The sequence below is a fragment of the Arvicola amphibius genome, chromosome 8 (genome assembly GCF_903992535.2).
Source record: "Arvicola amphibius chromosome 8, mArvAmp1.2, whole genome shotgun sequence".
Taxonomy (NCBI): Eukaryota; Metazoa; Chordata; class Mammalia; order Rodentia; family Cricetidae; genus Arvicola; species Arvicola amphibius.
Window position 1 is genome coordinate 78,197,257 of NC_052054.1, and position 21,521 is coordinate 78,218,777.

A 21,521-nucleotide genomic window follows, 5' to 3' on the forward strand; every position below is an offset into this window, starting at 1 on the left:
GGCAGTGTTGGTTCAAGCTTAGAAAGTCTGACCCCGCCGGGCGGTGGTGACGCACGCCTTTAATCCCAGCACTCGGGAGGCAGAGGCAGGCGGATCTCTGTGAGTTCGAGACCAGCCTGGTCTACAAGAGCTAGTTCCAGAACAGGCTCCAAAGCCACAGAGAAACCCTGTCTCGAAAAGCCAAAAAAAAAAAAAAAAAAAGAAAGTCTGACCCCAAGTCACTCTTTAAAAAAATATTTATTTATTTATTTATTTATTGTGTATACAATATTCTGTCTGTGTGTGTGCGTGCAGGCCAAAAGAGGGTACCAGACCCCATTACAGATGGTTGTGAGCCACCACGTGGTTGCTGGGAATTGAACTCAGGACCTTTGGAAGAACAGGCAATGCTCTTAACCTCTGAGCCATCTCTCTAGCCCCCCAAGTCACTTTTTTTCAGGCAAATTTAAGCACAGCACAATTTGGTGAAATTGTTCCTGATGACAATAACTTAATCCTGTGTGCATAATAAATCTTAAGATGTGATCACATTGAAACCCTTTGTAAAGTACATGTGACATCATAAAGATGGGCTCTCAGATTGGCGAGTTTATGATAAGGGTCTAGGGGTAGGATTGGGTGTGGTCTCAGCCACACAGATCAGATAGCGCAGGGGCCACCAGGCTGTTCACCACATCTGTCCCCAGTGTTCTGGGCTGAGAAGGAAAACCTCTCCCTTTGAAGTGACAGTGTGTGTTTGCTATTGTAAGCAGTATAGGTTACCCTAGCGCTGCTCTGTGTCTCCCGCATACATGCACACGTTCAAATGCATATGCAGATTTATATTTACACTTTTAAATAAAAAATTACTTTAGGTGGATGGCTGCTTTGTCTGCATGCATGTCTGTGTACCATTTGTGTGCCTGGTGCCCACAGAGGCCATAAGAGGGTGTTGGATTCTCTGGAACTGGAGTTACAGATGCTTGTGGGTCCTAGGAATGGAGCAGCCAGTGCTCTCAATTGCTAATCCATCTCCCCAGCGTTTTTTTTTTTTTTTTTAAAAGACCAGGTCTCACTATGTAGCCCAGGGTTACCTGGGACTCAAGATTCTCCTACCTCCTCCGCCTCCACAGTGCTGAGATTATATATATAGGTATACACAGCTACAGCTGTCTTTTTCTCATGATTTAGTTTGATTCCCCCAGTGGTTGGAGATTTGATCAGTGGAAATGTCTTTCAGGTATGCTCATATGCTGATCGGATGCTTTCTCAACACATCTATGTTTTCTAGTTCAACGTGATAATATAATCTTAGGGGGTCATGGGATTATGTGCCGCCCACTGTGGAACACAGTGTCCTTCCACAACGCATGACTAAACTTACCCAGCCCCCAAAGAGCCCAGGTTCTGGACGGGGTCAGAAGTTAACAAACGACTTCACATGGAAGAAAATAAATGTTTGGTGTGTTAGTCACTTTTGTCATTGCTGTGACCAAATGCCTTTACAGAAGGTAATTTAAAGGGGGAAGGGCTTCTTCTGCGCACAGTTTGAGGGGAAGGCCTGGCAGCAGGGGCAGAAGGCTGACCAGTCCCCTCGCATCCCCAAGCAGGAAGCAGAGTCATGAAGGCTTGTGTTCAGCAGCTTTCTCCTTCTGATGAAGTCTGAGACCCCTGTCCATGGAATGGTGCCACCAAAAATTAAAGTGGTTCTTCCCACCTTAATTAACGTAATTTGGGAGATCCCTTCCAGGCACATCCAGAGGCTAACCTGATGTAGGAAACTGGAGAACCAGCCTGCCTCCATTTTAGGCTTAAAAGCCATCTTACAGTAAAGACAAACCAGGTTCATTCCTGTTTATGATTAAACCTCTGTTTCTCAAGGATTGGACTGTGCCCCTCCTGTAACCTTAACTACAAACGGTCTGGACTGCCTGTTCCAGGAATAGCAACCATGCCTGTGTTTCAAAAGTTGTTGATAACCATCTTGCAACCGTACTTTTGTTTCAAAAGGTTATATGACCACCTAAGTCTACCTGTTGTTATGACTATCCTGTTGTTACGACTGTCCTGTTGTTACGACTGTCCTGTTGTTACGACTGTCCTGTTGTTACGACTGTCCTGTTGTTACGACTATCCTGTTGTTATGACTATCCTGTTGCACCCACTTTGCAACCATATCTTTCTTTCAGGATGTTGATAGGACTAACTTGTTAGGGTGTTCTGCTCCTTTAACTCAATCTATTTTGTTCACCAAAGTCCAAAACCCCCAACCCCTGAGCTATAAAAGCCTTGTCTTTCTTAGATCCAAGGCCAACCCCCACCTTAGGAGAGGCAGTCAGTGTCCATGAATAAAAAGTTTGCTTTAATTATTACTTGCTTTACTTAGTTTGGCCATGATGATTCAGGCCAGTGGTCTTTCTCCTCCTGTCTTTGGGATGAACAATATTAACATCCTAGCAGGTGAGCAGGGAACTGTAATACCCTCAGGCTAGCTGCGCTGGGAAGGCTGTGGCCTACATAGAGCAAAGCTGCTTCAACTATGGGTTTGAGCCCCATATTGGGGTTGCATAACGGAATGTGGGGTTGGGGAAAATAAAGTTGGCAACAATAAAGTTTCTAAACATCCTGTGGCTGTAACCTCCTTTCTTTCTTTTTGGTTTTCTGAGACAGGTTCTCTATCTCCGTGGCCAACTTGGAATTCATTCTATAGACCGGGGCTTTGGACAGAGATTAGCCTGCCTCTGCATCCTGAATGCTGGGACTAAGGTGTGCACCACCATGCTTGTCATGGGTACATTTTCCTAGAGCTAGAGGAGGAAAGGTTTTCTAGGGAACACCAGGCACGGTAGCTAGTGCCTGTAATCGCAGCACTGGAGGAGGCAAGGGCAGGATTGAGGTGAGGTGAGGTCCATCCAGGGCTATCTATAAGACCTGTCACAACCACCTAGAACTAGTTCCCAGGATTCAACACCTCTGGATTCTGAGGGCAGCTCCACTAATGCGCTGTACACAAACCATGCAGCTACATATACACACAACACATAACGAATAAATAAATAAAAATGTAAATTAAAAAAAAAGGAAAATTGGGGGGGTAAAAAGAAGTCCCGGCCTACAGACCAATTGGGTGTTTTACCCAAAGGCTTTGTGGAAATAACCAGGGAAGTTGGACATGGTGATGAATGCCTCTAATGCCAGCACTCGGGAGGCAGAGGCAGGGAAATCTCTGTGAGTTCCAGGCCAGCCTGGTCTATATAGTGAGTTCCATGACAGTCGAGGTATATAGTGAGATCCTATCTTGAAATAAACAAAACAAAACAAACAAACAAACAAACAAAGAGCACTGACTGCTAGCCCGGAGGACCCAGGTTTGATTTCCAGCACCCATTATGGCAGCTCACAACTGTGTGTAGCTCCAGTTCCAGGGGACCTGGTCAATGCCCTTTTCTGGCCTCGGTGGGCACTGCGCACCCATATGGTGCACAGACAAGCAGGCAAAACACCTATATACATAAAAATAATTTTTAAAAAATCAACAGGGAAGCTGAGCATGGTACAGGCTTTTACTCTCATAATTCAGGAGGCAAAAGCAGTAAGTTCACAACCAGCCTGTCTGCATAGAGAATTCTATGTCAGCTTGAATTCTAATGCAGCTTGACAGAGTTTTGGGAGCACATAAGCGCCGAAGACACTTGCTTCGGATATGTCCCTGACAGCAGCGGCCTCTACAGTGTTCTGAATGACAAACTTCTTAATGGCCTTGTCCTTGGGCACACAGTGGACATAGTGGGTGCAGCAAATTGGCTGCACATGGCCGCGGCCCTTTTTGGCACGAATGTTGTTTCTGCTTTTTTTGGTCATCTTGGAGCCAAGTCCCGAAAGCACTATTACTTTTATTTTTAGTGTGTGTACATGATGTGTGTGGTGGGGGGGGGGTTGAGTATCATGGTACATGTGCGGCAGTCAGAGGACAACTTTGTGGAGTCAGTTCTGTCCTTCCCCTTTTACTGGGTTCTGGGATTGAATTTAGGTCATCGGGCTTGTGCCCCAAAGCGGTTTTACTTATCTGTCTGGTCAGACTGCTTGCTGACTGTATTACTACTACTACTACTTTTAATCTTCTTCTTCTTCTTCTTCTTCTTCTTCTTCTTCTTCTTCTTCTTCTTCTTCTTCTTCTTCTTCTTCTCTTCCTCTTCCTCTTCTTCTTTTTTAATTGTTCTTGTTTCTTAAGAAGATAGGATCTCATGCAGCCCAAGTTTGCATTAGGAACTGATCTTGTACTCAGTTTCCTAAGAACTGAAATGGCAGGCAGGTGTGGTGGCAGCGCCACTGAACTGGCTAGGAGGGAGGGTTTAGAGGTTGGACTACAAGCAGTGACCTCATTAGCTTAGCTTGCTTTGTCCCTGCACCAGTAGTGAGGATTAGCCATTGTAGCTGGCCAACAGCAAGAAGGGTCATTTCACAACCCTTTATGCCCCAGGGTGGTCCCAGCATGAGGGGGTACCCTTGGCACTCCAGCTGGCCTTGCAGCAACGTGTTCCAGTTCCCACATGTTTGGCACACTTTCATCGTTTCTTTCTTTGGCTATAACCTTGGGAATAAAAACAGGGAGTTTGGGACAGCATGGTTATTGCCCATGCTCCTTTTCTCTCATGGGCCCTGATTAAACTGTGTGTGGAGGCTTACTGGGCTGAGATGGAGTCAAAGGCCCTTAGGTGAAAAATACCATTGGAGAGTTGGCTCAGGCGTTTAAGAGCATGAAGTTGCTCTTCCACAGGACCCAGGGTTCAATTCCCAGCAACTACGTGTCAGTTCACAAAGGTCGGTGACTCCAGTCCCTGGGGATCCGGAGACAACCCTCTACTGATCTCTGATCTCGGCAGGCAGAGAATCAGCAGATTTGGGTAGGGATTTACTAGAGCTGCGAGAGTCAGATGCCCTGCGTGCATATCTGTGTGCTTTAGATATATAGCCCAAGCTGTCTCTATCTCCGCTGGGTAGCTGAACCGGGCCGTGGGTTCTAGCCTTAGTCAGCTCTTCTTCATCATTCTCCAGTGCTCTCCGATAAGCACACAGACAGCACCCGTCATCAGTTCCGATGTCAGACACTTAGCAGCTGTGGCACCTTGGGTACTCTGAGCCGGCTTTCTCATTTATACAACATACATATCTACATTTATCTCTAAAAACACTCAGCAAATGGGGAAAACTGCCACGTGAACCACAAGCAACTGGGGGACTTTTTTTCCTGGTTAAGGTGGAAAGTGGGACTGAGGATGAGCAGGAACGCGGAGCCAGCCAGAACGAACGCAATAGCTTAAGGTTCTTCCCATTCCGTTCCAGCTTCGGTACCTCCTCGGTTCCCCCACTCCCCCAGTGAAAAGAGGTCGTGGTCCCTTTAAGGCCCGCCCCTCCCTCCCCCAAAACTTCCCAGTGTCTGCTCTTTTCGATCCCGGACGGCCGGCCAGGCTCGCCGCCGAGCTGGTAGGGGACAGGGCTGCGGGGTCGGGGAGGGCCGCGGGGGGGGGGGGCACCGGAGGGACGCACGTCGCCGCCCCGGCGGGAGGGCGGGGGACTGGTTGCGGGAGCAGCCGGCATGGGCGCCACTCGCTGCACCGGGCGCGCGTGGTCAGCCAGCGGCTAGCACTATACAGGGTCCCGCCGATTGCAGTCGCAGCGACCGAGTGAGGGGCGACCGGGCCGGGGGCGGGGGCGGGGGAGGGGACCGCCCGCTCCCCTCCCCCACCATCGCTTCTGACGTCGGCGTGGGACCCCGCCCTTCCGCGGGAGTGGCCCGCCCCTCCGCCGCGCGTCACCTGCTGCGCCGCGGCGCGCCCCACGTTGGGAGTGCCAGCTTTGGAGTGTGTTCAGTGAGTAGGTTGCAGGTTCGTTTAGATCATCAGACGCCTCCAAACTTTTTCTAATTAGAAAGAATCCTTGTGTAGCCCAGGGTAGTCCTGAAGTCAAGGCAATCTTGCCTCTGACTCCAGAGCACTGGAATCTACCACGCCATGCTCAAAACTTTAGTTCTCCAAACAAATGGGGTTTCATTTCCTATCTTTACTCACATTTCAGACTTAGTCTTAAAAGGATCCTGCTTTGGGGATCCCACTGCCCTGAAGGGTAGGTGTCCCACCACGTTTGGGGCGTCCTGTGAATCTTTCGCCACCTTAAGACTTTCTTTTGTGTGCGTGGTGATTGTGGGAGTGTAAGGATGCGCCTTGTCTGCTGCGCAAGCGTCCCGCAGCCTGTTTGACTCTTTGTTGTCCCCATAACGCCTCTGGACCGGACCGTGGCCAGGATCCTGGCTCAGTACCTTCCCTGCCCGCTCCCCGATGGGCTCTGGGTCGTGTTACAGCTCTCGGGCTTCGCAGGAAGGAAGACCAATCCCTCCACAAAGCACTCCCAAGGACGCAAGCGGCAGTTGCCACGTGCGAATCAAACTAGAAAGATCTACTGTGGTTGAATTTAAAGTGAAATGATGGCGCCTGGCAGGGTCCGAAGTCAGTTGGCAATGAGTGCTTTTATAGTGAGAAGTGCTAGGACTTGAAGGTTCTTTTTTAAAGAACATCCCTACCGCTCGATAGAGTCAAGGTGAAATAGAAATGTACTAATGGGATCAGAGTTGCAAATTGCTGTCGTGGTCTAGATTTCTGGAGCTATCAAACAGCAGGCACGCAGAAGATCATCCGAGTATAGTCCAGCAGTCGCTTCCTTAACAGTCACCTCTTCTCCTAAGCCCCGAAAAGTACCGTAGCGCATGCGTCCTTGGCCCATTCCTAGATTGCGCCATAGAGCGCCTACGGGCTCCCCTTTTTCACTAATCAGTCGTCCTATACCATCTGGCAAAAGGGTTTTCTTGCCACTCTCCTTTGACCAATCAAGTGGTGACGTAGGAGACGAGCACCTACGGGAACCACTGCAGGAATACAGAAGGGAAGGCCTTTTTTGTATCCCTGCGGAGTGGCGCGGGAAGGCAATCGTTGTGCCAGGGAGACGCAAGGATTTCAGAATGACCGATAAGCGAGGAAACCAATGAAAGCGGGAAGGAGGCGGAGCTTCGGGGAACCGCTTCCATTTGCTCTCCTTGGGAAGGCGGAGCGATGCAAAAAAAAAAAAATCCGGCCTATCAAGTCCGAGTTTATTTTAAGGAGGTGGGGCTTGACTGAATGACTGGCAGGAAACGTTCACCTATGAAGAGTGCGACAGACGAAGGCGGGCGGGCATTCCAGTAGAACGGCATGAACTCTACCCAATAGGCATGAACCGTGTGGGGTCTTCCCCTCCCCCCCACGACAGAGCCAGTGGCTCCCCCTATCGGGTGGGGGCGGCGAGTGACGGGCGTGTCCCTCCCCCAATGAGAGGCGGGGGGAGGCGGGTTCTGCGCCGCCATGTCGCGGAGGCTGCTGCCCCGGGCGGAGAAGCGGCGTCGGCGGCTCGAGCAGAGGCAGCAGCCGGACGAGCAGCTGAGGCGGGCGGGAGCGATGGTGAAGATGGCGGCGGCGGGCGGCGGAGGCGGCGGTGGTCGCTATTACGGCGGCGGCAACGAGGGAGGCCGAGCCCCTAAACGACTGAAGACTGAAAATGCTGGCGACCAGCACGGAGGCGGCGGCGGCGGAGGATCCGGGGCGGCGGGCGGCGGCGGCGGGGTGAGGCCAGGGTTTTAGACTCCCGGAAGAAAGGGGCAATTTCTTACTTTAAAGCTATTTATTTTTGCGGGGGACCTCTGCGCACGCGCTGCAGCCCTCGCGCTTTTGGCGGGTGGGGGAGGGGCAGGCGTTGGGCAAACGGCGGGGTTTGCGCGAGGACAGGCGCTTGCGCGTGCGCGCAGTCCGTAGCGGGGCTTGAGGGGGCGGAGGAAGCGACTGCCTCCGCAGGCGGCGCAGTGCGCAGGCGCCGCGGGCTGGCATGTGGGGGGCCCAGGCACGCGGCCTGGACTCTTTTTTTTTTTTTTTTTTTCCCTCTATCGTTTTTAGTCTGTGTCCCCGTGCGCAAGCGCGCTTCTGCAACCAGATTTTATGAGCGGGAACTGGGTGGTGGTGGCCTGACGGGATCGACAATTCGGCCCCATCACAGTCATAATCACGGTCGCCTCTGTATAGAAGTTGACTTGAGACTGTATAGCGCCCAGACCGGAATTTTTAACCTTTGCTGTAGTGTGCGTTGTGGTACGGAAGAGAGTTTGTGCAAGGTTTGTGTTTGGCGATTGAGCAAACTTAGAAGTCATCGCTCGGTTCGCTTACGGTTTCCAGGAGAGGAGTTTTTATAAACTAAAATATATTCTGGTCCTGGGGCCATGCAAGGAGGCATTTGGCCTACTCGTTTCTCCTACAAGTCACAGTTGTGATTTCTGGGGTGCAGGCTGCAGTCCTTTTAAAGGGCTAGAGAAGTCCTGCCGGACATGGTGGTGCATGCCTTTAATCTCAGCGCTCCGGAGGCAGAGGCCGGCGAGCCTCTCTGCCTAGTGCGCTTTGTAGTGAGGCCAGACAGGGCTCGATAGCGAGACTCTAGCTCAAACAATGACCTCTTGTTCAGCTGCTCTCGTGCTGTAAGCATTTACTAGCTTAGCCTCGTTGGGATGTTAGATTTCTTCGTGTTTGGAAGACATTTAGACGGGCTGGAGCCCTGAGGTGGAAGGAGAGTACTGATTCTAGGGAGTTCTCAGACCATCTCATGAGAGGTGTGGTGTGCCTTGCCCCCACCTTTAATAATTTAAAATAAAAGACCACTCAGTTGCTGTTACTCCGAGATGTAGACTCCTTGGAACAGAGCTAGGACTAAATAAACCCAGAGCTGTGGGATACTGGCCTCAACTGGAAACTTTAAGGAAAAGTATGTGTTGTGTGGTTCACTCCTGATATTTAGAGAAAAAAAAATCCACAAATGTTCATGGACTTCTGCCAGTGGTTTCCAGACAGGAACCTGGGCCCAGAGCACCAGAAGGTTGTCTGTGTGGAAAGATCATCTCCTGGGGAAGAGTTGTAGATCTGACAGGTTGGGATAGCAGCTAGGTGTGGAAAACCTCAGCCCTGTTCTCTAGTTTGCCTAGTCAATATAAGACAGGAAGGGCGTATCGTCCTCAGCCATGTGTCTTGAAGAAGTTGGTCTTTTTCCCTGACTGGACTTAAAGGTGACTTGTGGGTAACAGTCATTCCTCACTAAGTGACCGCAGCTTGCCTAGCCAGGGCTTGGGCAGAGAAGCTAGAACACATAGAGTGTGTTCTTCAGGCCAGCGGGCAGCTGTGGAGCTCTTCCCGTGGGTGTGGCCCCTTTGCAACCCACACTTCCTGTTCTACCTTGATTGAGGAGAGACAGATTCTGGGAAGAATGCCAAATGTAAGCCTCTGCTTCTCCCTCCATTCAGCCTGCCTTAGGAGCTAAAGCCAGTGGGCAGATGGCTGCCCACTCACGGCTTTTTTCCAGCAGATAAAAATTTGGATTGGGGTCCCTCTTCTCACTGTGTGTCCAATCTTTTTCAGGAGAACTACGATGACCCCCACAAAACCCCTGCCTCCCCAGTTGTCCACATCAGGGGCCTGATTGATGGTGTGGTGGAAGCTGACCTTGTGGAAGCCCTGCAAGAATTTGGACCCATCAGGTACGTCTTCCGATGCCAGGGGTTAGGTCTTCTTGGCAGTCTCACTTGTCACTCATGTCTGGTTCTGAGCAGTGATTTAGCGTTCTGGTCCTGGGTCTGTGACTGGATCCTGTGGCTCCTCACAGTTCACTCTTCGGTGTTTCAAGTTCATTTCCTTTTTCCCTCATCCCTACCCCACCTCTGTGGTTTCTGTCAGCTTTTCTAGTCACCTAATATTTCCCGGTTACTTGATGAGGCCGGGTACTATGAACTAAGTGGATAAAACTGCTTACATTCCTTCTACAAAGTTGGCCCAGCCAGTGATTGATTAGCACTGTGATCTGCTCGGCCTGACATTGCTTCTGAAATAAAAGAGGGGTCAAGAGGATGACTGCCTGTGGCGCTTGGTGTGTTGGGGTCAGAGTTCAGAGGAGCAGGAATTAGTTCACAGAGAGCTGACTTGTTCCCATCCCAATAGAGGACTAAAATCTGCCTTTTCTCTGCAGCTATGTGGTGGTGATGCCAAAGAAGAGACAGGCGCTGGTAGAGTTTGAAGATGTGCTGGGGGCTTGTAATGCAGTGAACTACGCAGCGGACAACCAGATCTACATTGCTGGTCACCCTGCTTTTGTCAATTACTCTACCAGCCAGAAGATCTCTCGCCCTGGGGACTCGGACGATTCCCGGAGCGTCAACAGTGTGCTTCTGTTTACCATCCTGAACCCCATCTACTCCATAACCACGGTGTGTGCTGAAGGCATTCCATGGTCTACTCTGAGATCTTTCTCCAAGCCAGCATGATGAGCCAAGGCCCCTTATCTTGCTTGTTGTTGCTTTTATAGGATGTTCTTTACACTATCTGTAATCCTTGTGGTCCTGTTCAGAGAATTGTCATTTTTCGGAAGAATGGAGTCCAGGCTATGGTGGAATATCCTTTTCTGGGAAACTGGAATTCTTTGGACTGGGGGGTGTCTTGGCTTGGCAGAGAGAATTCATGCCAAATGCCTTGGAAGACTGAGCAGGTAGCCATACGCTGCAAATCTTAATAGAGCAGTCCATGAGGTTTAGGCAACAGCATGTGGTCGGGGCACCTCTCGAGGGTGCTGTTATTCACTGGTGTGTACGTCCCTGTCCCTCCCTGAGCGCTGAGCTCAGTGCTTCATGCATGCTGCACACGTGAGAGCGTTCACACTTGCCCCTTTCCACAGTCCTTTTGTGAAGTGACTGGTTAATAGTTAATAAACTCTGAAAGGAGCTTAGATAAGGAGGAGCCAGAAGACTTAGCTGTGGAATGACTTGAAGTGGGGTTTTGATAAAGATGACTTGTTAGGGCCTCCTTGACTAGGGTGCAATGAGAATCCACCTTTAAAAGCAGCCAGGGTGCCAGGCGGTGGTGGCACACATTTTTAACCCCAGCACTTGGTAGTCAGAGGCAGGCAAATCCCTCTGTGAGTTCGAGGCCAGCGTGGTCTACAAGAGCTAGTTCCAGGACAGGCTCCAAAGCTACAGGGAAACCCTGTCTGGGAAAAAAAAAAAACCAAAAACGCCAGGGTATAGGTTTCAGAGATAAGATGGGGCAGCTTGAAATAAGCTGTTGTGTCCATCTTTCCTGGTGGTTGGGATAAGTGTAGATCACAGAGAACCCTAGCCAATGACTGCTTCCTGAGGGCAGTCTTTGGAGTGTCTTGATGGTTTTGGCTTTTGTCTGAGGTTATAGGTAGTGCTCACAGTCCTAGGTGCTGTCTGGTCCTTGTTTTATTGGGCAATTTAATACTTTTTCCAAAGCTCCGCTGTGCTGGCTTCCTTAAGTTCTCTCACATTTGACTCTGTGCAAAGTGCCCAGCGGGCTAAGGCCTCACTTAATGGGGCTGACATCTATTCTGGCTGTTGCACTCTGAAGATCGAGTATGCAAAGGTGAGTCTGGGAAGTGACTGTCTGGTGTTAGTTACCTGATGAGATGCGGTATGGCCAGTCTCAAACTTTATCTTGTCCTTGCAGCCTACCCGTTTAAATGTGTTCAAGAATGATCAGGATACTTGGGACTACACAAACCCCAACCTCAGTGGACAAGGTAATCCTGATGGCTACTTTGTTCTAAACACACCGCCTTGCCTCTTTACTGGACTAGGGTACTTCATAGACCTGGACTGGGGTTATGTAATGCCATTGGGCTCCCTGTGGACATGGGAGGGCTTGGATCAGTTCTGGCCCGAGTCTGCTGAAGGGGCAGAGTTGAAGCTGATGCTTGGGCTGGGTGAGAGGAGGGGGCATGGCAAGGGGTAGACATAGGTAGCAGCAGCTCCTTAAGATTTTGCTACCTTCATTCTAGAGCCTGGTTAGGGTTGCTTGAGTCTCCATTCCATGGAGGGTGAGCAAAAGTCTCTCCACTGTCTTCAGTTGGGGGTGGGTTGAAGCAGAGCCTTCAAGCAAGTAGACCTTGTAGAGGTCAGACACTTGGATAAGACCAGGGCAGCCATTACTGATCTTTGTAGAGGGGGGCTTGGCATCTCTTCAGGGGTCCACAGGGACAGCCCCCTTTCTAGTGTGTCAAAATGGTTTGCTTTGGTGGGTGGGAGAAGTGAAGGATGATCTTTGAAAACAGCGCCACCCCTCTGAAAATCAGCGAGATGGACCACCTCTTGGTCTGCTTCGTCGGACTAGGCCTTGGGCTGTGGGAGGCGGCTGGTGGCTGACATTGCAGAGGCTCTGGGAAGCCAGAGACTCATCCCTCCCTACACTTGTAGGTGGGCCTGTCTTGCTTGCTTTGCAGCTGAGAACCAGTGGGCAGGGTGGGCTAGACTCTCCCAAGGACCCTCAGAATTGGCCTTCTGGGCCTGGCTGCTCCCTCCAAAAGTCAGAGGCAAATTAAGACCAAGTGAATGTACCAGAGCGGGCAATGGCATTACATGACTGCTGACAGAAACATGGCAACCAACCATTTCTTCTCCAAGGAACACAAATAGAAGATGTGCAGACCGGCAGGGGCTAGTAGCAGGGGCTGGCTGTGCATTGGTTTTGATGCCTCTCAGCTTTGGCTGCCCCAAGCCTGGGGCCAAAAAACAAAACAAAAGGAGGGCTGATGAGGTAACCTGGACCCCTCAGGAACCATACTTCAGCGGCTCTGCCTCTGCACATTGCGCACCAACACACAGGGCACAAAACCACTAGTTCTCCTGGAGAACAGAACATGCAGCCTCCACCACGTCCCCAGAAACAGCCGCAGACTGAGCTCACTACATCAAGAACACCACACCGCGCTCCAAGGAACAGCTACAAGCACAGAGACAGAGGCAGACAGAGACAAAGAAAGAGACTCAACATGGCAGCAGACACTGCTTTTTTACTAAACATTAAAGGTCAAAATCCAAGCAAACTTGAACCCAAGAATGTACACTGAAGTAGGAAACACAGAACAGAGCTCACCCAGCCAGCCAGCGGTGCTCTTTTCGGAGAACGATTCGATTCATAGACTGAAGTAGATTCCATGGGCCTCCAAGACAATAGGATCCTCTCTCCACTCCTCGCCATGTGGGTTTTGTTTTTAAGTCCTTTGATTTGGGGAGGGCCTTGTTTTTCTTTTGTGTTTTGATTTTTTTTTTTCCTGCAGTCACCGGCTGCCAACACAGTCTGCACCAACTGGAGATCAGAAATAAAAAAAAAATTAACCACAACAACAAAAAAAAAAGATCAAAAAACCAAAACAAACCTAAAATCAAAACAGCTCAGAGGCACACAGTTACCTGCTGGTGGGTAACCGGGCGCTACCAAGGCCAAAGCGCAAGCATAGTGGGGCCACTGGCACACTTCATACCAGGAGACACGCACATGGAGCGCTACACAGCCAGAAGCACCGCACTGCAGCACACAGTGTGAGGAGGTGACAACACGGAGGGACACTACCCACTCCATACACCTTATTTCCATTTTTCTGGTATCTTCTGAGGACAGAGCATCTGTGAGCCAATTTTGATTTAATCAAACATTGACTTTTAAACGATTCTTTAAAGAAAAATGTAGCGGATGTGTACCGTGACTTGTATTTATGACTGTAAAACCATGTGATGCAGGGTCGCAGTGTATGTTTGATGGGACGCCATCTTTCAGAACTGTGCTAACTCACTGTTGAAGCGTCCAATGGTAAGAGAAAATGCAGATTTGTTTTTTTGTGACATGGACATTGTACTCTGTACTTCTGCTGTAAGTAGCCCTTTCCATCTTTGTAATGACTGTTGAAACAAACCCGGTCGGGCAGCAGGAAAGGGCGGTGGTTTCAGGCTCTGGGTCTCAGTGCCACCCAGACCTGGTCCTAGCTCACCTGTGATTTGCCAGAGTGTCGTAACTGCTCTAATCTCTTCTCTGTAAGGTGGGCTGGGAAAGGAGTGCCTACCTCATAGGGTTGTTGTGAGGAACTGGAGAAGCTGTGATGTCTGTAAAGTGCTTACCAGTGTCTGTCACTTGAGCGCTGAACTAATGGTTAAGAACTCCAGCTGGGGCCGGGAGGGCTCTGCGTCATCGATGGGTCCGAGAATGTCGATGCCTTGTACCTAACTGCTCCTTCAAACTGATTGTGCTGGTGACCTGCTTGTCAGCTCCTACAGTCCCTCCTGTGCAGGCTGGGGTGTGGAGGGTGGCTGGGCAGTGGGTGCTAAAGACAGGACCTGGAGTGAGGCCTTCGCTCCCAGAACCTAGAGGCTTCTGGCCCTTTCACCTCATTTCTGTCCATTTTAGGTTACTTATTTGTTGCCCTTAATCTTTTCTCCCTTCATTGGGAATTACTTTATAAAACGGCTCTTCCCTTTGTAATGCACTCTCGCTATAGTTCTCTAGAAGGCCTGGGAGCCAGGCTTGCCCCTGCCTGTTCCTGCTACAAACCAGGGCAAGGGAAAACAAGTCAGCCCAGAAGTCGGCCTCTTTAGCAGAGAAAGGAGGCAGGGGAGGGAAGGTGGATCCCAACTTTGAGGCCTGGGCTTCATGCCCTGCCCCCCAGGTCATAGGAAGGAAGGCCCAGCAGCCCTTGTAAGGAAAGGGTTTGCAGCCATGCTCCCAGGAGCTCTGGCCTTGTGATTGATTGCCTTCTAGTCAGTAGTAGGGGGTTCTTTCTTTCTGAGTTCCATTCCTAACACTTTTTTTTTTTCAATCTACAGGTGACCCTGGCAGTAATCCCAACAAACGCCAGCGGCAGCCCCCTCTCCTGGGAGATCATCCCGCAGAATATGGTGAGGGCAGGGGGTTCCCCTCCGTGGACTCCCGTGGCTCATGTGCCCCTGCCCGTCGTCCGCCGCGAAAATTCTCACCCGTCCTCCCTCTCTTTCCTTCCCATCCCCCAGGAGGGCCCCATGGTGGGTACCACAGCCATTACCATGATGAGGGCTACGGGCCCCCCCCACCTCACTACGAAGGGAGAAGGATGGGCCCACCTGTGGGGGGTCACCGTCGGGGCCCAAGTCGCTATGGCCCCCAGTATGGTCATCCCCCACCCCCTCCCCCACCACCCGACTATGGCCCCCACGCTGACAGCCCTGTGCTCATGGTCTATGGCTTGGATCAATCTAAGATGAACTGTGATCGAGTCTTCAATGTCTTCTGCTTGTATGGCAATGTGGAGAAGGTGAGTTGCTTTCCTTGAAGAGCTGAAGGAGGCCCCAAGCCTCAGATGGAGGGTAGCAGGGGGAAGGACAGTGAGGTGCACCCTTTGTAGTGCTGGTTCCTATAGCGCAGGCAGCCTGCTCCGTGAGTTTGAGTTACCCATATTAAAGATCCCAATGCCTGCCTATCCATCTCACGGTATTGAGACTTAGTGCACGTGTATGAGTAAGTCCTAAGAATTTACACATAGCAAATGTTTATTTAAAATGATGATTATTTAAAAATTGCTCCAGGTAATTAGGCCACTAGGGCCTTTATGCATTCTCTGTTGGGAAGTTGATTATACCTGGTGGCTGGTGGGTTCTTACCAGAGTCCATCCAAGAGTGTAGTCTTGGCCTTGATGTAGCTCGAGAGCAATAGCAGCCTGATGCGAGAATGCACACCTGGGACCCTAGCACTCAGGAGACCGGGCCACAAATGAGACCATCTCTACACAGTAAAATTGAGTAGTTTTGTGTGTGCTGCCGACCCTGGGCCTTTCCCACCCCTGTATTTCTTAAATCAGAAAGGAAGGACGGGTTAAATATAAATAATCTTTACATGGAAGCAAGACTTAGCTGACCTGGCTTCAGAGCCTTTTAGTCCAGTACGCACTGTAGCAGTCTCTGCGAGATGGTTTAGGACTTGGAGTATAGAGCGCTTAGGAGGCCCAGTTCCGTCCCCAGCACCTAAAACTTCCGTCCTTTGATGCTGTGGCTGGATATCTAACATGCCATAGCGAAAGCATGCAAATGGCTTGTATTCTCTTTCTGCACACCGTTTACCTCATAGGGCAGCTCCAGGGGGAAAGCATTCTTCGTTTGGGTTGAGTTCATGCCTAGGCCAAGCCTGAATTAGGAGTGGTTTTGATCCCCATTCAAGTGAGGAAATGGAAGTCAAGGGCAGCCAGGGCAGGAGTTAGCTTCTGACTCGACAGGAAGAGGACCCTGGCAGCTGGACACTGGTGCTGATTGCACCTTTTCTCCCTAAGGTGAAATTTATGAAAAGCAAGCCGGGGGCCGCCATGGTGGAGATGGCTGATGGCTATGCTGTGGACCGAGCCATTACTCACCTTAACAACAACTTCATGTTTGGGCAGAAGATGAATGTCTGGTAGGTGCTGTCATTCCAGGCAAGGGCAGGTGGGAGGGAAGACTGAGGTCAAGGTGTTGCATAGGCAGGGATGGTGCTGTAGGTATAGGAGTCATTTTTCTGCTTCCTTCTGAAGCCTGGGAGAAAGTGGTGTTGTCGGTGGGGTAGTCTCAACCTCAGCTGTGCAGCAGCGTCAGATAAGTGTGGATCCACCTGAGCCTCTGTCAGGCCCTGTAGGACAATTGAACATATAGTAAAGATTTCCCTTCCTTTCTTTAGTGTTTCCAAGCAACCAGCCATTATGCCTGGCCAGTCATATGGGCTAGAAGACGGGTCCTGCAGTTACAAAGACTTCAGCGAGTCAAGGAACAATCGGTTCTCCACCCCAGAGCAGGCAGCCAAGAACCGCATCCAGCACCCTAGCAATGTACTGCACTTCTTCAATGCTCCTCTGGAGGTGACTGAGGAGAACTTCTTTGAGGTGGGTGCTGTGGAACTGCTCTGTCATGGCACTGTTGTTGGTTTAGTTGGGCTCATTCTGTTCTGTAATCAGCGGACTCTTAATGTCACCCATTGATCCCTGGGTTTGGGGACACAGCAAAAGACCAAACAGACAGGTTCTCCGGCTCATAGCGGGGACAAGTGTGACCAAGCGGAAGTATGCTTGTCACAGTGCAGAGAGTTCTGTACACCGTGCTCCTTCCTTCACATGTTAGACAAGCAGTATGACTGGGCAAGAGTGCAGTCAGAACACAGGTCATCAAGCCTTAGGGTGTCTAGATGACTCCAGAGAGCCTGCTCGGGGGAAGTAGGGCAAAGATGATGGGTCAAGCGGGGCCCACGGTTCTGTTGCCCGGCAGTTGAGTTACACTCATTATCTCACCCATACCCACGGGGCTGCCAGGATGGGAGTTTGAGGAACAGTATCAGCTTTGTGCTGCTTCCTTCAGAGATATTTCTAACATTTCAAATTACAGGGTGTCTTATGTTTGTGATCAAAGCTGTCTTCAAAAAGCAGCAACTACTAGGCCTGGTCTACCTGAAGGCACCCATAGGCAGGCTGCAATCCTAGGTTTCTGAATGTTTTTATTATCTTTCTGCCCCAGATCTGCGATGAGCTGGGAGTGAAGCGGCCAACCTCTGTGAAAGTATTTTCAGGCAAAAGTGAGTCCCTGCATCACACACAATCTTCTCCAGGCCTCTGCCTCTGGGTGGTTTCCGGGAGGAAATGTTCTTTCTGCTGGCTCAGCCTAAGCCTGCTGCTGTCTCTTGCTTTTTTGTTCAGGCGAGCGCAGCTCTTCTGGGCTGCTGGAGTGGGACTCTAAGAGCGACGCCCTGGAGACCTTGGGCTTCCTGAACCATTACCAGATGAAAAACCCAAGTGAGTTTCTGTGTGTCCTGCAGAATCCCCCTAGTGGCCTGATGGCTTGTCTGGCTGCTTGCCAGAGCCATCCTGCCCGCAAGATAGGACCCTCGAGAATGCCTTTGTCGCAGACTCAGGCAGATGGGACTTGGTCACCAGGAGAGCAGTCTGATGACATTCTCCTGGGAGAGCCTGCCAGGCTGCTTGGCTCCACCCACCCGAGAGCTTGGGAGTTGCTCAGGCCTGCCCTGGGTGGTAATAAGTTAGACCCTTGTAATTGAGCTGCAGAAGATGGTATGTGGGTGTCGATTGGGAGGCCCAGTCTGACATGTGCTCTTGTTTGCAGATGGCCCATACCCGTACACTCTGAAGTTGTGCTTCTCCACCGCACAGCACGCCTCCTAATTAGATGCTGGGAAGAGCACATTGAGCAGGAAGACGTCTCTTTCCTTTATGCTGTTGGTTTTCTTTGGTTTTGTTCTGTTTTGATTTATTTTTTGCAGTTCTTGTTTCCTTTTTAAATGCTAGTTCAGTAGACGCTTAACCACAACAGAAATGCTGGAACTCTGGAGGGGGGGGAGGGGAACTGATATCTCCCGAGATTAACCTTCACTTTTTAAGATAACTGTATTGTGATTTTTATTTTTCCCTGTTCATACATTTGTGCTGCTCATGTATCTTGGCACACATTTCAATAAAATGGTTTGGAAGCTAGAACTCTTTGCTGGGGCTGCAGGGTGGGGTGGTCTGCTTTGTCCTCTCCCAGTTTTCTGAAGTGCAGTGGGCTCAGCATAGACAGTAAACTAGAAGTAAAGCAGCGGCATTCTTCTGGTTTTTCGAGACAGGATTTCTCTGTAACAGCCCTGGCTGCCCTGAAACTTACTCTGAAGACCAGGCTGGCTTTGAACTCAAGAGATCAATCTGTCTTTGCTTCCCAAGTTCTGGGATTAAAGGCATATGCACCACCACCACCGAACTAGCAGTGGCATTCTTGATGGGCACTGCCCTAGCAGGTTTATTTTAGATATAAGTAGTTATTGAAAAAGTGGAGTTAGGCATTATTGGATGGCTCAGTGGCTGACGGTGCTTGCTGGGTAAGCCTGATTTAACTGAGTTCAATAGCAGGGAGAAGGAGAAATCCAGTTCTACAGGTAGTCCTGACCTGTGTGCTTAAGCTCATGTATGTACGTGTGGATACAGTTAAAAACTAAGTGAAATCGGATTGTGGTGGTGCGTGCCATTAATCTGAGGGAGGTCAGCCTGGTATACAGGGGGAGTTCCAGGACAGTCAGGGATGCACAGACACCCTGGCTCATGTTTGTTGCCTGAGTTTTCTGTCCCGCAGTGTTCCCCCCCCCCAAAAAAAAAAGAGGTCTACATTAATCATAAACTGGTTGGTCTTAATAGCTCAGGCTTTTAAACTAATTCTTAAAATCTTACATTAACCCATAATTCTTGTCTGTGTTAGCCACGTGGCTTGGTACCTTCTATCAGCAGAGGCTTTCTCATCTTCCTCTGTCTGGGTAACTGCTGCAGACTCAGCCTTTCCTTTTCCCAGAATTCTCTTGTGCTGGTCACCCCGCCTATACTTCCTACCTGGCTACTGACCCATCAGTGTTCTATTAAACCATACAACAGACAAGTCTTTACAGGGAACAAGGTCATTGTCCCACAGGAGTCTCAAAAAACAAAATTGGAGCAACTGCCTATGACTCTGGGAAGGAATGGCTTGACACTGGTCTGGACAACATGATACTACCACATGAGAAAGGTGTTGAAAACATACAGGAAAACCCACAAAATAGACTTAACCCACACCTGAACACTTTTATAACACTTTTTTTCTTTGAGGCCTGTCCTGTAACTTGCTATGTAGACCAGGCTGGTCTTCAACTCAGATCACCTGCCTCTTCCTTCCAGGTGGGATTAAAGGTGTGCGCCACCATGATCTGGTCCTGAAAATTTCTAGGTCTTGCTAGCTTCATGTGACACTCATTCTGCAGCAAACCATTGAAGTATGTGCTAGATAGTTCTGGGGTTTAGGTGGAGCCTCCGAAGATGGCTTCAGTAGAAGCAGGGCCAGGAGGACCGTGGGTTGAGGACTGTGATGTCCTTGAGGGAGGAGGTAATGTGCAGAGGAGCAGGCCACTCCGGTGGCAGAGGTGCCAGTGAGCCTGACTTGGGCATTCCAGCTCAACAGCCCTCTGCAGTCACGTAGTATTGTCCAATGGAAAGTACTGAGTCTACTATCCCAGTTCATTTGCTGTTGGCAATTCGACCTATAGATGTCTACACCACAATTATTTTCTTTTTATACTAGTTACATTAAATGATGCACACCTTACTCAATGAAATGAGGACATGAGCACTCCATGGTGTGGTTGAGGAGGCTTTTATTGTAGATATGAGGGAGGGTACAGCCAGAGGCAAAGAATCCAGAGCAGTAAACATGACCATCAGACTGAAACCAGCAAAGGAATGAAGCTGGGAGAAGGGAAACCCAGGAGCTGGAGAAGCCGCAGAGACAGACTTGCACCAGGATTAACTATCCAGGCTTCCGAAACTAACGTCTCTCAACAAGCTCTACTGTAACTGCCTCTTGGCTGAAATTAGGACATCCTTTTCTCTTTCATTTTGGTATCTGCATAGGATTTTCAGTTTTTTATTGAATAAAAGATAAACATTACTTGCTCCTGATAGTTGCTACATCTGTCTCTTGAAAAAAACCTGCCTGTTTGGGTTGCAGACATTGGTGAAGACGGAAACACCCCCCACTGTCCCACTGGCCCAGAGACATCTGTTCACCCTCTTGTTAAACATCTCCCTAAGGAGCGCACTTACACAGTATTTTATGCTCTTGGGTAATGCTTTCCCAGTGCTTTTTGGTGTGTGTGTTTAAAAGCATCGCAAGCCAGGTGTGATGGTGCACACAGGAGGAAGAGGCAAGCAGATCTATGTAAGTTCAAGGCTAGCCTAGTCAACAAAGTGAGTTTCAGGACAGCTAGGGCTACACAGAAACCCTCTCCTTAAAATAAATATCAAAAAACACCAGGAAGGGGAAGGGGAATATATATATATATTCAAAATATATATATAAATATATAAATAATATATAATATATATTTTATATATAATATATATTCAAAAAATTATATAATTTTTTGAGACAGTATCTCTATATATAGTCTTAGCTGTACTGGAACTTGCTATGTAGACTCACAGAGATTCACCTGTCTCTGTCCCTTAAGTGCTACGATTAAGGATGTGAGCCACCACACTGAGCTTCTTCGGGTTCTTTTTAGAGTCTAAATTGCTGGTACGTTGGTGCACACCACTCCTTTTCAGGAGGTAGAAGAAGGATCCTTGCAAGCTCCAGGCCAGCTCCAGGTTTATATACACCCTATACAAAAAAAAAAAAAAAAAAGAGGCTAGAGATCGTCCGGTGCCTATGCTGCCTGTCAGTCTCCTTGCACGACCAAAGGAAGGTGGGCGGTAGAGCCTTTTGCTCCTGCCTAGCCTAAGCAATTCTAAATGTTCAGTAACCTTGAACCAGTGACTTCCTTGGTCCGGGAGCCAGCTTCCCAAGCTCCGTAGGAAGTTGTACCACCTTCTGGCAGTAAGGGAATTAAAACGGCTTAATTCTGGCCTGTCTGTATCCTAGCAACTTTTTTGTTACTACATCCAGGCAAGGACCTAGATTTCTAGGCTGCTGCCATTATATCTTTGACGATTTCAGTTGTTATAATACAGTGCTCTGATGAACTTTATACAGAATTTTCCAGCAGTCATGTGAAATATTTTCTCAGGCCGGCTTCCCACTGGGCCAAAGGTTTTACTTTTAAGCCATGTCCTAAGCACAGGAGATAGGAGGCAGTGCTATTTA

General features: G+C 49.5%; 1 protein-coding gene across 4 annotated transcripts; it reads left to right on the top strand.

The window, feature by feature from the left end:
• The first annotated feature begins 5,409 nt into the window (after positions 1-5,409).
• Positions 5,410-18,352, top strand: Hnrnpl (heterogeneous nuclear ribonucleoprotein L). 4 transcript variants are annotated; one of them, XM_038339240.2, is made up of 13 exons: positions 5,410-5,463; positions 9,459-9,577; positions 10,063-10,300; positions 10,399-10,484; positions 11,375-11,471; positions 11,556-11,628; positions 14,702-14,773; positions 14,885-15,165; positions 16,175-16,296; positions 16,555-16,756; positions 17,382-17,439; positions 17,561-17,656; positions 17,985-18,352. In XM_038339240.2, the coding sequence occupies exons 3-13, from the start codon at positions 10,076-10,078 to the stop codon at positions 18,041-18,043; spliced, it is 1,371 nt and encodes a 456-aa protein (XP_038195168.1). In that variant the 5' UTR covers positions 5,410-5,463; positions 9,459-9,577; positions 10,063-10,075; the 3' UTR covers positions 18,044-18,352. The 4 variants fall into 4 exon arrangements, with proteins under 4 accessions (XP_038195168.1, XP_038195166.1, XP_038195165.1 ...); XM_038339238.2 differs by lacking the exon at positions 5,410-5,463 and adding an exon at positions 7,356-7,628; XM_038339239.2 differs by lacking the exon at positions 5,410-5,463 and adding an exon at positions 8,151-8,170.
• Positions 18,353-21,521: the final 3,169 nt, after the last annotated feature.

Bases quoted from the DNA above. Each gene is read 5' to 3' on its own strand.
- Hnrnpl (XM_038339237.2), top strand. From the start codon at position 7,371: ATGTCGCGGAGGCTGCTGCCCCGGGCGGAGAAGCGGCGTCGGCGGCTC. The intron at 11,629-14,701 runs GTAATCCTGATG...TTCAATCTACAG, and splicing joins CCCCAACCTCAGTGGACAAG to GTGACCCTGGCAGTAATCCC. The intron at 17,657-17,984 runs GTGAGTTTCTGT...TCTTGTTTGCAG, and splicing joins TTACCAGATGAAAAACCCAA to ATGGCCCATACCCGTACACT.